The 16,588-nt window shown below is 34.7% G+C and overlaps 1 protein-coding gene across 1 annotated transcript in view; it reads right to left on the reverse strand.

The window, feature by feature from the left end:
* Positions 1-1,292: 1,292 nt before the first annotated feature.
* LOC145286225 (protein-lysine N-methyltransferase EEF2KMT-like) overlaps positions 1,293-16,588 on the reverse strand; it is a 37,919-nt gene continuing 22,623 nt past the window's right edge. Inside the window, exons 6-8 of the mRNA XM_080135040.1 lie at positions 13,652-14,193; positions 4,461-4,613; positions 1,293-1,766 (exon numbers count right to left, since the gene is read on the reverse strand). Coding sequence (XP_079991166.1) covers positions 1,663-1,766; positions 4,461-4,613; positions 13,652-14,193 — 799 coding nt within the window. The 3' untranslated portion in view covers positions 1,293-1,662. The remainder of the gene's footprint in view (positions 1,767-4,460; positions 4,614-13,651; positions 14,194-16,588) is intronic.

A 16,588-nucleotide genomic window follows, 5' to 3' on the forward strand; every position in this document is an offset into this window, starting at 1 on the left:
CAGAAGCACCAAATTTTCTTTTTCTCTAAACAACTCCAATCGTTTTCAAGAAATAAAGTAAAAATTAAGAGAAAAACACTGAGTGTGTACGTGACAGGAAGTTATCTAACTCTACCCCCCCCCCATTTGAATTGCTTGAAATCTTAGCAATCGCAGTAAAATTAACGTTTTCAAAAAAGAATAAAAATCAGCTTTTTTTTTGTAAGGCAAAAAAGCGAATTTTGATTAAAAAGCTCAGAATTCACACACAGGGGAGGTTCTAAGTGGAAATATGCCTTTTCTGGATTTTTTTCTCTTTATTTTTCTATGGAAATCACTCCAAACCATTTGATGTAAGGAGTCAAAGATAAAAAAAATACTATTTCATTAAAAGAAAAAAAAAGTGAGCTAATGGCAAGTGCTATACGGATAGATTTCAACCCAGAAAACAGCAATTCTTACTCTTTTGTTAGAAACATTGCTTATGGAATGTTAGAACTAAAGGACAAAATAAAAAAAGTGAGAGTTACAAGGCTGCCGTAAAAAAAAAAAACAGACAATTCACATCCCTGCTATACAGAATTTTAAATTGAGCCATTTATTTAATCCGGGGGGGGGGGGGATTGTTCTTATTCTATCAGCCATGAGCGAGTTGAAGCGTTATTTTATGTTATCTGTTGTAAGGATTGAACCATCAACCTCCAGAAGACTTAGGACTCATTGCTAATCAACACTTAACTGTTGCAACATAGGTCCATCAATCTACCTCCACCCCAAGTAGATTAAACAATACTGTTAGGTTGAGATGCAATATAGGCTTCTGAGTTTGACCAAGATTCCCAAGTTTGAAAAGATTCACCCGGAGAAGGTTGGAGGTTACAATTGGACGAAATATTGCGAAAATAATGATCAAGTTGAGAATAGCAATCCAAATAATCCAAATCATACTACAAGGTGTCTCAAAAAAAAAAAAAAAAAAAAAAAAATGTACTCACACTTTAATCATTATCAGCATTGTCTTGACAATAATGGTCATCAATCTGAACATTAGTGAATACGATTTTTCAATTACATTTGTCATCTGCATACAAAAATAGTCCATTTCACTATGTTCATAAATAAAGGTTTTATCATCATTTGAAGTGTAAGTACATTTTCACATTTATTTTTGAGACACTCCATATTTGAATGGACCATGTCAAGACAAAAATTTAAAAAATTAAAAACAAGATAAAAAACAATTTTTTAAATTAAAAAGAATTATAAAGAAAAATAAAAATAAATTTTTTTTTTTAAGTCAAAAAATTATCTGAAAAAATATTTGAAATCAGATTCATAAAAAAATGTGGGTGGGATGAGTATTTTGGAAGGGAGAAGTGGGAGGAAGATGAGGAGGGTAATTTTATACAATATTGATTGGTCCCTCTCATCCCCTAACCTCCACCAAAGTACAAAATATATTTTACAGCAAAAGAAGACACATGCACAACACAGTTATCTTCTTAAATGTCTCCGTCTGTCTCTGTCTCCCTGATACGTACATAACACATCACCCAATCAGTCGGAAAGGGGGTGATATATGAGACTCCTCTTGTAACTCAATCATTCACGCCCCAAACTCTTTGGCAAAAATATTCCATTTTCCTTTGATTGATGGTCGCATTAATCTCTTTCCCCTTTCTTTTACATTGCAGTGATCTTTAGCAGTTCAATGGGCACAGCACGGTCATAATGAAATATATAGTCACTAGGGGGCAGCATTGATTCAAAATGAAGTTCTTGAACACCTATAAAAGACACACACACAAAAAAAAAAATAAAAATAAAAAGAAGACATTTAAAACCAATTGAAGAAAAAGTCAATATTTATGTATACACTCCTAAAGCTCTGTGGAACTTGTATACAACATAATCACGTTAACACACTGGTTCTTATTAAATCACCAAAGTTAAGCAATATTAAACCTAGTCAGTATCACATGGGTGATCATGTGGGAAAACCTAACATTGTTATATTGATGGGTGAAAGACTGAGAAAAGAACAACTCAAAATATAGCTATGTTTACAATTTGTTGTGAAATTGAATTTTTTTAATCAATTTTCACCCCAAACAAGGCACAGTGACATTTTGAAGTAGGGGGCTACTATCGGGGACATAAATTGTAGGGGCATTATGAAGAGAGATGAATAGCAAGATGTTTGTTCACATTACACTTGAACTTCTGCATGTCAGTACAGTTGGGAAAGCAGAATCCTGGAAAGGAGTTCCAAAGTCTTGCAGTTCTGGGGAAGAAACTATTGGAATAAAAGGCTTTCTTACACCTAGGGATCTCTACTCTAAAGAGGTGGGACTTAGTTGCTTGTCGAGTTTGTCGGGGGTAGTCACGTCGAGGAGGTACAAGTACTTACAGTTCGTCAGAGGATTCACCATTAAAGTATTTGTAGAACAGACAGAGAGATGCAACATTTCGTCGATGGGACAGAGGCAGAAGCCTAGATGATAGTTCAGGACCTATCAGGTTGGCGACTCTCTTTTGAACCCTGTGCAGGAGTGAGAGACAAGTAGCAGATGCACCAGTCTAAATGTGACAACAGTACTCCATACATGAGCGAATGGTGGCCTTATAGAGGTACAGGATACTTTGAGGCGTAAGTAGATTTCTAGCATGGTAGAGAGAGCCCACCTTCTTTGCAGAAGCTTTGGCAATGCTCTCAATGTATCTATTCCAGTTCATGTTCCCTGTAAACGTTAGGCCGAAGAGTTTAAAGGAAGTGCTTTCAGGTAATGTGTTCTTGGCCATTGCTTTTGGTGATAGAGAAGGTTTCTTGTAGTTATTAAAGGAAACAAGCTTAGTCTTGGCAGCACTGAATGTGACCATCCATTTTTGTCCCCATATCAAGAATAATAAAGGTCAAAGGATAGACCCCTGAGGTACTCCCGCATTTATATCATATTGTTTAGATATACGACCGTCGAAGACAACCTGGATTTTTCTGTTACTTAAGAAGGATTTAATTACCTTATGTATTCTTCCAGTGATATCATATGATCTAATTTTCCTTAGAAGACCATTGTGCAATACCCTGTCAAAAGCCTTAGATATATCAAGGGATACCGCTCTACCCTCCCCTGTTTTGTCCAGTGAACTGTATATACGTTTAGAGATTACAGTTAAGATATCTGCTGTGGAACGGGCTTGCCTAAATCCATATTGTTTGTCAGTCAGGAGTTTAGCAGCTGTTAGGTGTTGGACTAGGGCTTGATTAATTAAGGATTCAAATATTTTAGCGAAAAGCGGAAGGAGGCTAATGAGGCGATAATTTAATGGGTCAGTTCTTTTAGAATTCTTGAAGACTGGTACCACAGAAGCGGTTTTCTAGCAGTCAGGGAAGCAAGATTCGTTAAGGCATTTATTGTAAAGTTTGGAGAGAACTGGAGCAACCTCTGCAGAGCATTTTTTTAATAGCACAGCCGGGATGAGATTGGGTCCACATGTTTTTGAGGTGTCTAGGTTTTTTATGAATTACAAAAAGTGTTTTGTTTTTCTTATCTTTGATCTAAAATATTCAATGAATAGTAAAATTTAAAAAAACAAAAAACAAAAACCGCAAAACGATCTATATATTATTAAAAAATTATACTATTTTTGGAGTTTATTCAGTTCAGACACAAAACATTTCTTTGAAAGAGTCTTCATACAAGTTGCAACTTTATGCCCAGTTTGTTTTTATTATTTTTTACATCTACATTTTTTCACTCGTTTTTTTTTTAAAGGATATGTACACCTTTGCAATTTATGACTAAAATAAATTGCGGTTTAATTTAATGCTGTATAATCAGAAAATTCTAGCATTGCTACAAATATAATTTGCTGATTTATTTCTGTCCTCTGATGAGAAGAGTAGCAAGAATAGCATTCTTTGAAACTCTGCGGAATAAAGACTTTGTAAATTGTTTTTTGGAGTATTCGGTTGAACAATAAATTTGATTGTACATTTAAAGAAGCTTTGAATAAAAAAAATGCAAAAATAAAAATAAAGAATGCAGTTCAGATTCCCGGAAGGAAAAAAAAATATTAATTTTAACCTATCGCAGACTAAGCACCAACATAATCCAATTTATAAACTGTTTATAATGACCAAAGAGAATTCATTTATATATGGATGAAAAATAAATTAAAAAAAAAAACTTAACTAAAATTGTTAAATAGAAATAGACTTAGTACTTGCATAAGCCGATTTTGCAAAAGTTTTCGATTTTAAAACAGAATTTAACTACATAAGGATGAAAAGAGAAAACCTTTACTAAAATTTTGTAAATAGAAAACGGGGATCATCATATATTGGTCTTTATGATAGAATAAAATAATGTTTCTTACTTTTATAAAATATAGTTTTGTTCCTGTAAGTGCAGTTAGTTCACTATTAAATATTTTTCAAATAAAAAATGTCAAGAGGTAAAACCACCTGAGCAACTCACCTAAAGTGAACAAGAACTGGTCCCTTGTGTCTTCATGGCGGACAGTTGATGCAATATATGCTACAGGTTTCTGACCATTCTCTAAGGTCAGCGATAACAAAGTTTTTAACACTAGTACCAAGGATGGAATAATAGTGGTGTCGTAGACAACATCTGAAAAGAAACAAAAAGAATAAGAAATTAAATTGCAACAAGCACTTATGTGATTGGTTGACAAGAAAGGAATAGGCAGAGTATACATTACTGAGGCAGTAGTTTTTAAAATGTCACCACCAGAGTTTCAATCGTACATACATCTAAAGGAATTTTTTTTAAACTGGTTATATGTTTAATAAATTTACAGAAATCAATAACATTACAAAGATATTTAATTTTTAAATAAGATTATGTTGGTCCTCTAACCACGACGTGACTTCAGAAATCAAGGCTGCATCATCTGGGAAACACTTTCCTTATCAAAAACAACTTCATGGCTGGGAAGAGGTCAAAGTCAGAGGGTGCAAGGTCAGGAGAGTAGGGAGGATGGGGAAAAATTTCATAACCACACGCCCGTTCTTCTGATCTGGCGACATGCGAGTTGTGGACCGGAGCATTTTCCTGCAGGAGGAGGGTACATTTGCTGATCTTGCCCCGCCTCTTGATTTTGATAGCTTCCCTTAATTTCCTCAAAAGTGAAGCATAATAGGCTCCTGTAATTGTGGTACCCTTTGCCAGGAAATCTGTCATCACTACTCCGTCCTGGTCCCAGAAGACTGTGAGCATGACCTTGCAAGCGGAGGGCTGCACCCTTGCCTTCTTTGGAGGTGGTGAGTCCAAGTGCTTCCACTGCATTGACTGGGCTTTGGTTTCTGGATCATTGTGATGGCCCCAGGTTTCATCCTGTGCAATCAGTCTTTTGAAAAACTTTGACTCATCTTCTTGGCACATCTCCAAATTCATCCTTGAGCACTCAACGCGTTCTCGCTTCTGGAATGGTGTGATCCATCTGGCATACACCTTATACATATGCAAATGGTCATGAATGGTTAGTTTCTACAGACCCTGTACTAATTTTGACATCTTGGGCTATTTGGCGAATAGTAATGCGCCGATCTTCCAAAATGGCAGCCTCAACTTGACGGACCAATGCCTCATCAATGGCAGAAGGCTGGGGGGGGGGGGACGACCAGGTCTGGGAGCTGTTTCAACAGACTTCTGGCCATGTTTGAATTCACGATTCCAGCATTTTACAAGATCATATGATGCGGCATTATCACAATAAGTTTCTTTCATTTAATCAAGTCTCCTGTGGTGTGCGTCCTTTCAAATACAAAAACCGGATCACTGCTCAACATTCAACAGGCTCCATTTCACACCTGACTCAGTTCAAACACCTGTAAAATAGAAACCAAAATTAGTTCAGAGCTGTAATTTGCCACATAACCCGTAGATATATAAATCATTGCACATGCAACATTTCAGCTAGATCAGACAACTGGAAGTGGGTCAGGGGCATTACTTATTGCACGCCCCTCGTATAGAATTTGATTTTTCTTATATAAGAATGTGCTCTGATGAACTCATTGTACTTTTTTTCTTTTTTTTTTTTACAAAGGAATCACCACTTATCAAGGCCCAGAGGCCACTCGAGAATAAGGGTTAAAGAGTGTACAGTAGTCAAAGTATCATAGTAATCATTAGAAGTGTAAATTTGGTAAATTGGATTACTTGAGGAGAACGTGCTTAGCAACAAAATCACACCCTTTCACTGCTGAGGTCCCTAAATGCCAGAAAGCTTTCTACTCTAATAATTTCTGTCCTCGAACAGCTAGACTTTGGAATTCCTTTCCTGCTACCTGCTTCCCTGACTAAACTGATATGCAGAAGTTTAAATGTAACGTAAACACATATCTTGTTAATCTTTCCTAGGCATGCCCCCCCCCCCAATAAACAAAATGAATAAAACTACTTGATCAATTTACATTATTTTTGGAATATGATATTTTTGTTTTGTCACATATGTAGCTCATACAGATTTTTATTTCTTTTTAATGTCAGCAGCATTTACACTTGCTTGGCAGGTTGAACAGGCTTCACCATAGAAGGAAGTTTCATGGGAATGTCAAGTCCGCAACTGGTCTCCAGTTATTTGTATTCTTTAGTTTTGTTTTTTTTAATATGAGGAAAAAACTCTCCTTAAGTGCACTGTCCGTCTTTAACAGTTTGAAATCATAATTTGGTTGATGTTTTGTTTTTTTAAAGATTTTCAACTTCAAGTTGAATGTGCACACATTATAATCTTGACATCAGATGATTCCAGTTGCTTCAGAGTTTATTTCAGTTTTTCATAGAACATTTCTATTTTTACATCATCATGATTGTTGGAGCATATATCTGTAGGATGCTGATGTCAAAAGGTTTGGCATTGATAGTTACTGCCATGATTTGGTCTGATATTGGCCAGTAGCCTTTAAGTGTCTTCACCATGTTGGGTGAGATTATTATGCCAACGTCTCTTTAATGGTGTTCATCATCAGAGTAGAGCATTTTATAACCATCTGATGCAAAATCCCCTGCTCCTTTCCGTCTTACCTCCACAAGTGCTAAGATATCAATCTCCATTCTCTTTATTTCACTTTTAACATTGTCAAATTTGCCAATCTGGTGCAGGCTTCTTACGTTTCATCTTCTTTGGTTTATTCTTTGCTGGTTGTCGGAGAGTAGTTTGATGACGATCAGGTGCCACCTATCTATCATGGTAATCCTTACCGAGCGAGGTGTTCTGATTCAGAACTCTATTCATGTTGTTCATCGAACAATGAGTCTGATGTATTGCCATAGCTTTCTTTTCAGTTGTACAGGCAGTAGGTTGCAGTTTCTTTCTGTGCTTCCCAGTGCCCATAATGGGCGAGTGTCCTGACCATTGTACCCAGAGGTATCTTCTGCTCAGCACAATGGAATACAAAACCATGAACAGAATTATTTCTGTTTGCTTTCGTAATCCAGCAGTCACCTGCTTTCCATGACCTCACGTTATCCTTTTCGGTTTTAGAGGTGGTCACTGATGTAGAAAGTCAATGGGAAAAGCTGAAGAATAGCATTAAGGAGATGACACAAGAGAACATCCCTCTAAAACCTAAGAAAGAGTACAGAAATGGATAACACAAGAAATCAGTAACAAAATGGACAGGAGACAAAAAGCAAAGGATGACCCTGTCAAGTATAAATTAATAGACAAAGCAATAAAGAAGATGCGTGGTGAGGCAAAAGAGGAATGGCTTAATGAGAAAGACGAGAAAATTGAGAGAACAAAAATAACAATAAGTACATATGCAGCAAAATCAATGACATCACAGCCAAGAAATCATCTTTTTATAGCGGCTGTATAAAATCAAAAGATGGGAATGTCGTGATGGATAAAACAGACATATTGAACAGATGGGCAGAATATATTGAAGACTTCTTTTATGATGATAGAGGAAATCAACTAGAGATTACCAAACCGATACAAGGACCACTGATCTTAGAGGCAGAAGTTTAAAATGCCATCAAAGAAATGAACAAAGGAAAGGCTGTCGGACCAGACTCTATACCAGTGGAAACATATGAAACACTTGATAAAATAGATATCAATAAACTATCTGTTCTTCTCAATAGCATTTATGATACTGGAAAGATTCCAGCAGATATGCTTATCTCTACATTCATCACACACCCCAAGAAACTTGGAACAACTGACCGTGAAGGTCACAGAATGATTAGTCTGATGACGAATACATTGAAGCTCCTACTGAAAACACTAATGATGAGACTGAAATATCAGAAGTGCAATTTGGATTTGTCACAGATAAGAGAACAACAAATGTAATATTCACAATGGCAATGCTGGCAGAAAGATGTATAGAGATGCAGAAAGACCTCTGCCTGTGTTTTATCGATTTCTTAAAAACCTTTGATAAAGTAAGACATGAAGACCTATTCAAAATGCTAAATAAACAAGATATTGATGGGAAAGACCTTAGAATTCTGAGCAACCTCTATTGGAGACAAAAGGTGACAGAATCGATGGAGAGTACAGTGAGGAAACATTAAGAAGAGGAGTTCACCAAGGGTGTGTTTTGTTACAAGATTTATTCACTCTCTATAATGAAAACATCTGAGAGAAATTGAGGACATCAAATGTATAAGTTTGGGTGGACATAACATTAACCATCTTAGATATGCAGACAGCACTGTATTAAAAGAAGAGTTCGAAGAGACCCCCCCATCACATGCTGGATACTGTGTTGGAAGCAAGTGAAAGTAAAGGACTTGCTTCAAAAACGGTAAGCATGACAGTAGCCCAAAACACACAAGCCTCCAGGATGCAAGCTATGAATGCAGAAAGAGAGAGAGAGAGAGAGAGAGAGAGAGAGAGAGAGAGAGAGAGAGAGAGAGAGAGAGAGCTGTCAATGCCTGTACCAGGCAGGACACCTCTTGATGATGATGAATGTAGGGAAAATTCTGGACGAGAACCTAAAGGTCAAGATTTGAAAATGTGTGGAGCATCTATGACTTCAAAATAATGTTTTTGTTCTTTTTTTTTTTTAATGAAACAGACATTACAATTCAAAATATGCGGTGCTTTTATGGAAGAAATCAAGACCAGAGGCAACTAAAACTTGGTTCCTGAGGAGAAATTTTGTTTTTATTAATATCGATGTTATGTTCAAGAATATTTTACACTGCATTCCTAACAAAAACTGTACATAACATCGACATTAATAATACACACACACATTCCTTCCACTTCATATTTTAAAAAGAAAAAAAAAAAAACAACATTTTCACATCATAGACATAACACGCATTTTTTTTTTCAAGTTTCCTATTTTGTTTTTTCTGGGGATGGGGCATCCCATCAGATACCAAATATTCTCTCTCTTACATTCTGATTTAGAGATCTTTTTAAAATTCTTTCTCTTTAAATGCAAATGTTTGTATCTCTCTTGCACTTGGTTCACTAGGTAGATTTGCCAGGTATATTGTGAAATTCTTTTCATGAGTCTGGTTGCTCCTATAATTACTGAAATGATGGAGATCTTCCTAAAATTCCAATTTCTTTTCATGTCGGACATGGTATTTTATGTTTCTGAATTTTTTGAGATGAAAATTGATTATTTGTATTGTTTGGATTCTTCGAACTACTATTCTCATCTTGAGTGTTATATTTTTTACTTATTTTATTTATTTATTTTAAAAATTATTTAGGACTTCAACCCAGTCATGGCTGACAGAATGAGAGCATGCTACCCCCTCTGGATTAAATAAAAGGTTCCATCTGAAGTTCTGAGCAGATTCCCATGTTCAACAAGATACACATGAAGATTGGAGATTATATTGACCGGAGCGTTGTGAAACTTGGTATTTTATCTTTTCCTTCCCAACTCCAGGCTCTCTGAAGATATTGGCGTCATGAGACGAAATGCACTTAACATTGATGTTTTTTTGTCTTTCTATTCCTTTTTGCAAAACTTGATTATGTTCTGCAAAACCAAAAAACAACAAACCCCTTTTCCTTTTTCCCTTTTACCATTCTCTTTCTCCCTCCACCACTTCCACACTGGTTTCCTAACTTAAAATGTTCCAAACATTAATAATATAACTCTTTTCCCTCTCCCATTGCAAAACTCATTCATATTTTTTTTTTTTTTTTTTTACATGAAGGTCACTACTTATCAAGGCCCAAAAGCCACTCGGGGATAAGGGTTATTTCTGTTTGTTCTGTAGAGTAGGAGGAAAAAACCCAACAAAATCCACCATAAGACAACCAAACCAAACGCTACAAACTAGTGATTGAAGATACAAAGAACTTGAAGAATAAAAAAAACTTCTAGAAAATAACTGAATGAAACATGATTAACTGAAAGGGGTTGATGGATTCAGCATTGAATAACCTGAAAAGGGTTGATATGCCATAAAAGAAAACAACCGACCAACCTTCTCAGCTCTGTTAAACTCAGCATCATTGGGGACACTAAATTCTACTAAGATTAACTACTCACTTCAATGTTCTTCATCAAATTATTCTCTTGAGGAAGTCTTAAAATAAAAATGAAATGTTGATGAATACAGACAAGTTTTGGTTTTGTCCTTTAGCTAATTTATTTATATATTATTTTACTACTTGGGGCAGTGATTAAATATGAATGAATAACTAAGTTCTCATTTAGATAGCTCAATAGTGCAATACCAGAGCTATAAATATTTTTTTTTTCAAGATACCATGTTAATGTATCCCTGCTAGTATATATACAACAGCATTTACTCATTTTCGGAAAGTTTTACTTTTATTATGCAAGTTAGAATTTGATGAACAATTATATCCATATATGAAAACACTGGAGCTGAAACAAGTGTGCGCAATATTGTGACCAATAAAAGTAGAACTTTCTAAAAATGAGTAAATATTGTTGTATCAATCTCTATTAATGTAGTATCCTGAAAGTAATATATATATATATATATATACTAGCAAGGCTACCTGGTGTTGCTCGGGGCAAGTATGTTAAAACTTCTATTTCTCTATCCGTCTATCTTTCTCTCCTCAACCCACTCTTTTTCCTCTGCTCAGCCCATTCCTCTCTAGTTGGACACACACAACTCCTACAGTACACAAAAAATTTTTTTTTATAGAAGTGTGTGTGTGTATATATATATATATATATATATATATATATATATATATATGGCTATATCTATACTCGTAGCCAAATTGAATATTGAAATGCTCTTTGGTTCTAGGGGACAAACCTGCATAAAAATTTGCAGGCTTTTTGAAGGTTATACTATTCTATGGTTAAAATTTTATGACAATTGGTAAAAGAAAAAGAACCTATATCTCCAAACCAATAAAATATGCCCAAATTTGCCTACATTTGTATATATAGTGTCCTGGCAAACCAGCTTTAGTTTTGCTGCTTTGGGATAAATTTTGCTTGGTTGTGTCCCCTGTGGTCTTGCTAGACCACTAATATATATATATATTTACATAGGCAGTACCACTTATCAAGGCCCAGAGGCCACTCGAGGACAAGAGTTAAAGACTGTACAGTAGTCAATTGGACAATATAGTAATCGTTAGTAATGGAAATTTGGTAAATTTGTTAACTTAAGTGGAACGGCTCATCAAGAACTTGTTTACGTGGGACTTGAAGACAACCATATTGTAGTCAGCTGAAAAGCAGGCAAGCAGAAGACAGTTCCACAGGCATATATATAAAAGGCAAAATGTGAAAGGCTTTTTGCATCGGGGTTCATGCATTGGTTAGATTCCGTGAGAAGTTTTTGCATACTTCCCAGTTTGTAATATTTGCAAACGGACACCATTTCTATCATTTTCTTTGTTTTTGTTTTGATCGAGTTAAACAAAATTTGGTACTTGTACAGTTTAGTCAAGATATTAAAAAATGAAAATATCGAAAAAAGTTTAAATTGTATGTATCCATTATGGAACGAAGTTCTCCGAAAAAATATTTCACTTAATTTCATCAAGTAGTTTTTTTTTTTTTACAGCGAAAAAACAATTTGTTATGATACCGAGCAAAATGTTTGATTTAGCTAGCATTAAAGATGGGATGGGGTGTCACCGCTTTAACTGGAGTTATCTCCCTTTGTTATTTCTAAAATTCAAACAAAATTTTTTTTATAAATCCAAGATGGCCGCCTTCAACGCGCTCTCATAAAAACATGTTTTTCCGCTGTAAAAAAAAAAAAACTACTTGATGAAATTAAGTGAAATTTTTTTCCAGAGAACTTCGTTCTATAACGGATACATACAATTTAAACTTTTTTTGATACTTTCATTTTTTAATGTCTTGACTAAACTGTACAAGTACCCAAAATTTATACTGTGACGTCATCTCGGGTGTTTGTTTGGCTTTTTCGTATAAAGCGAAACTGTTTGAAAAAGCAGCAAAGCATGCTTGGCTTTTGGTGGTCCTCGGTCAATGTAGAGGAAACCCTTCATATTGAGACAATTACTATTTTTTTGGATACTGCCAGAGTGCCCCCTTTCTTAGGAGGAGCTGGTCCCCCCCCACACACACATTAAAAACGACCTTGTGTCTAATTTGCTTTTGTGGGGAAACAAATAAATACCAAGCATTTAAATCATTGTATGTTCGATTGACCATGCTTAAATTCAACGCACACAACTTCTGCTTGTGGGATGTCGACATCAGTTAACGCGTTATGTCTTTTTCACCTTCTTTCCCACCTTCGCGTTACATGTTCGAGCCTGCCTGCCTACTACCACTTTTTTTTTAACACCTCTCTCCATCCTGTTGTTTTTCCCCTCCACCCCCTACCCCAGGCTGTTTTTTTATTCCCAGCCTTACAACATTGCTGCAACACACCCAGGCAATGCCAGGTATCCCTGCTAGTATATATATATATATATATATATATATATATATAAAAAAGAAAGAAAATGAACTTGCTAAATGATTTCTATTTTTAATTTAATTATTTTTACTTTGCAATAATTTATATCAGGTTGAAAAAAAAAAAAAAAAAATCCACTGATGCTAGCCCACTGCTACGAATTCAGAATTGTGAGCAAGAAAAAAGTTTTAAGCAGTCACAATTTATTTGTGATTTATGTATTTAAATCAATAGCTGATAAAAAAAAAAATCCCTCTAATAATTTTTTTTGAGCCAAGTAAATTATACAAAGTACAAAACAAAAATTATTTTTAAAAATCTTTTAACCCTGTTTAAATTTAAAAGCTTACCGAAATAAATGTTTTAAAAAATATGCCAAAAATAAAAACGAAGCGTCCACCATTAGGTGGGTGTGAACGTGAAAACTAATAGTTGTAAGACATCCCTCTAAAGGCAAGTCATACAATGACATTGCAAATATATGTACTTAACTTATCAAAGAGGTGAAGCGATTCACACATGTGCAGATGATGAAATCATTTAGAAATAGACGATTTTATGTAACCTCTCCCCCTCCATCAGATTCTGCGATCGTTAAAATATAAAAATTGAATATTTTGTTCTAAATTTCATATATTATGTGTCAGAGTCCCTGTCCTTCAAAACAGTACCGGAATCATTCTTATCTGCTTTGAATTTCAAAAGTTTTAGCAAGACATACACACACATACATACATTCATACTAACAGACATCTCTCTTTTATATAAAAGAAGATATATATATATACCTGCAGCAATGATGACCTCTGGGCAGTATGAACTCAGCAAATTATTATCAAATGACTCCCAGTCCAATTTAGCGAGGCTAATCTTTTCACACTTTTTCAACGTTGCAACATGAGTGACGGAATTTTTTTTCCACAGTTTTGAATGCAGCTCAAAATCTGCCAAGTCATTGATCAGTTTCTTGGTGACCACTTCTTCCTCCTCATCAGGTGGAGTCGTGGGCGAGACACATATCTCTATAATGTCTGTCGTGTCATTTGAGGGATTGTTGTCTGCACTGAGGCTCAGCTGGCGGCGGATTTTCCTCATGATCTTCTCGTCATTATGATTGTTGGAGGTGACAGGCGACAACTGAATGTCTTCCTGGATACTGTTCTGAGTGTCGTTGTTCTGATTGTGCGAAATGAAGTTCAGCTCGATGTTCTTAGACAGTAGGTACAACACTTGAGGATGGCAATCGGTAAAGCAGAAGTGCGCCGGCAGACAGTGCTTGCAGATGACGATCCCAGTCAAGCCAAGACCACTACCCAATTCCAAAATCTTCCTACAAACAAAAATAATAAAAGGATTAATTTTTTTTCAACTGCTTCTTTATTTAATTAAATATTGCATAAAGTAAATTGTTTAAAATATTTGTTCTTATCCAGAATTCCCTCTATTATTAAAAAACAAAAGTAAAGAAAATTCTATATAATGTACATACTCGTGACGAAACGAAAATATCAAAAATCATGTGAATTGATCAAGTAGTTTTATTTTTATAAAGAAAATCATTTTTAAGCCATTAAGGGAATTCATAGGCATTACAACATAAATCTAGTAAATATGAATTATTTTTTGAGTTATCTCCCTTTATTTCTTGGCATTGTTTTCCAAATGGCGGGCATCACAATCACTCTTCGGATACTCATAGAATTTGATTTTCTTGCTTAAAAATACAACTTGATCAATTTATGTGATTTTTGGAATATGATATTTGCATTTTGTTACAGGTATGTACACATCATACATATTTTATTTATTTATTTATTTTTTTACTATGAGGGGAATTCTAAGCAAAAAACAAAATATTAAATTGTAATATGTTTAATTAATGCATTCATAAAAAATGTACAATGTAAAAAAAGCATTTTATTAACTATCAACTAATCCCTTTTTCTAAAAATTGGCACATTATAACTAAACAATATATGCTCTAATCTATAAATATAAAAGTGAAAATGTATGTATGTATGTATGTATGTTCGCTTTTTGTGTATGTCCAAGAAAGGCTTTTATCCAAGAAGTGATCGGTCGACTCACTTCTTAAAACTTTTTATATCACGCCTAAATGATAATATCTACGAGTTAACCGGCGTCGCCTGTCTATTTAATTTGTCCGACTTTCAAAAGACAAATATTCAAGATTTTTCGATCACCACATGCGCATTAAGCTTTTTTGTATAAAAAAAAGAAGTGAACAGACTCACGGTAAATAAAACACTGTCCCGTACTCCAAGTTGACGTCATTAACTCATCAAAAATGGGCACCTGCCAAGTCGCACGTTTTTTTTTCACACTTTTATTATTTTCCAACTGCGCATCCAGGCTTCGTTTTTTTTTTTTTTTAAACAATCAACGCCGTTTGTCTTCATTTACCCAAAAACACACACACCAACAAACACCCATTACCCCCCCCCCCTACACACACGCTAGTTTATTTTAAACGATATTTTATTTTGTATAACTTTCTTATTGAAACTGTGGATGCAGGAAAGAAAAAAAAAAATCAACTTCACTTTATTAACCCCAAAATGGTTACCAGGGTAGAATTTACACAATGTAATTGAGATGGTTGTGTAACTTGTATGTTTGGGAGTGAAACTTTGGTTTGACACTTCCAGTAGCTGCAGTGTTTTGCTTGATATGACTAAGGATGGTCCAACTGTTTCCATTAGTTTTTTCTCCTCAGTTCATTTCAGATGAATTTCTCCCAATTTCCAATTTTGTGTGTTGTGTCACGTGGGTGTTTTTTCTATATCATCTATATAGTTTGTAGCGAAGAAAGAGGAATAGGACTATCCAGAACATACTGCCATCACCCAAGACTATACATGCCGGAGAACAAGAAGATAGAATTATCAAGGCCCGGAAGCCACTCAGGGATAAGGGTTATTGCAAGTACATTACGTTAGTGTGGAGGTTTGATGAAGTGTTTACTTAATGAACCGCCCCTTAAGTAAAAACTTTATCAAACCTCCACACTAACGTAATGTACTTGCAATAACCCTTATCCCTGAGTGGCTTCCGGGCCTTGATAAGTGGTGACCATTGTGTAAAAAAAAAAAATTTATTTTTTGCCTAATTTTTGGTAATTAATCTTTTTTATTTTAAAATATAAAAATTATGTTTTATTACTTTTTTTTTTTTGCAAGGGTTTTCTTCTAAAACTGCAATTTTCATTTAAAATAGCATTACTGAAAGGAAAAAAAGTTTTATTTCATTGTGTATCTTTAAAATAAATATTTCGGTTCATAAGTATATTTCTTCTATCAATTATTTAATTTAGGGCAAAATTTTTCCAGGTTTAGTTTTCACATTAACAAATTAAATGGTAACCATTCTAGAGTTAATAAGAGTAGATATGTATTTTGTACAACTTAAAGAAGAAATATGTTTGTTTGTTGTGTGTGCAACTTGACAATGATATCAATCCTAAGAATTGAATAAATAAAAAAAAAAAATTTTTTTTTTTTAACATGTTTGCTCAGAGATATATAAATTTCAACAGGTTAGTCAATATAAAAATAGCCTATTAAAATAGGGAACATAGATGACCCGCGACCCAGAGTCACATATTGTCTATGGAAACAGTGACTAGACAAACTATGCAGACACAGAGAATCTTATTATTTTTATAAATTTAGGTATATTTATATGTACAGGATTCAGTCCTAAAC

This window comes from Euprymna scolopes, chromosome 10 (genome assembly GCF_053919585.1).
Source record: "Euprymna scolopes isolate OS-2025 chromosome 10, ASM5391958v1, whole genome shotgun sequence".
NCBI lineage: Eukaryota > Metazoa > Mollusca > Cephalopoda > Sepiida > Sepiolidae > Euprymna > Euprymna scolopes.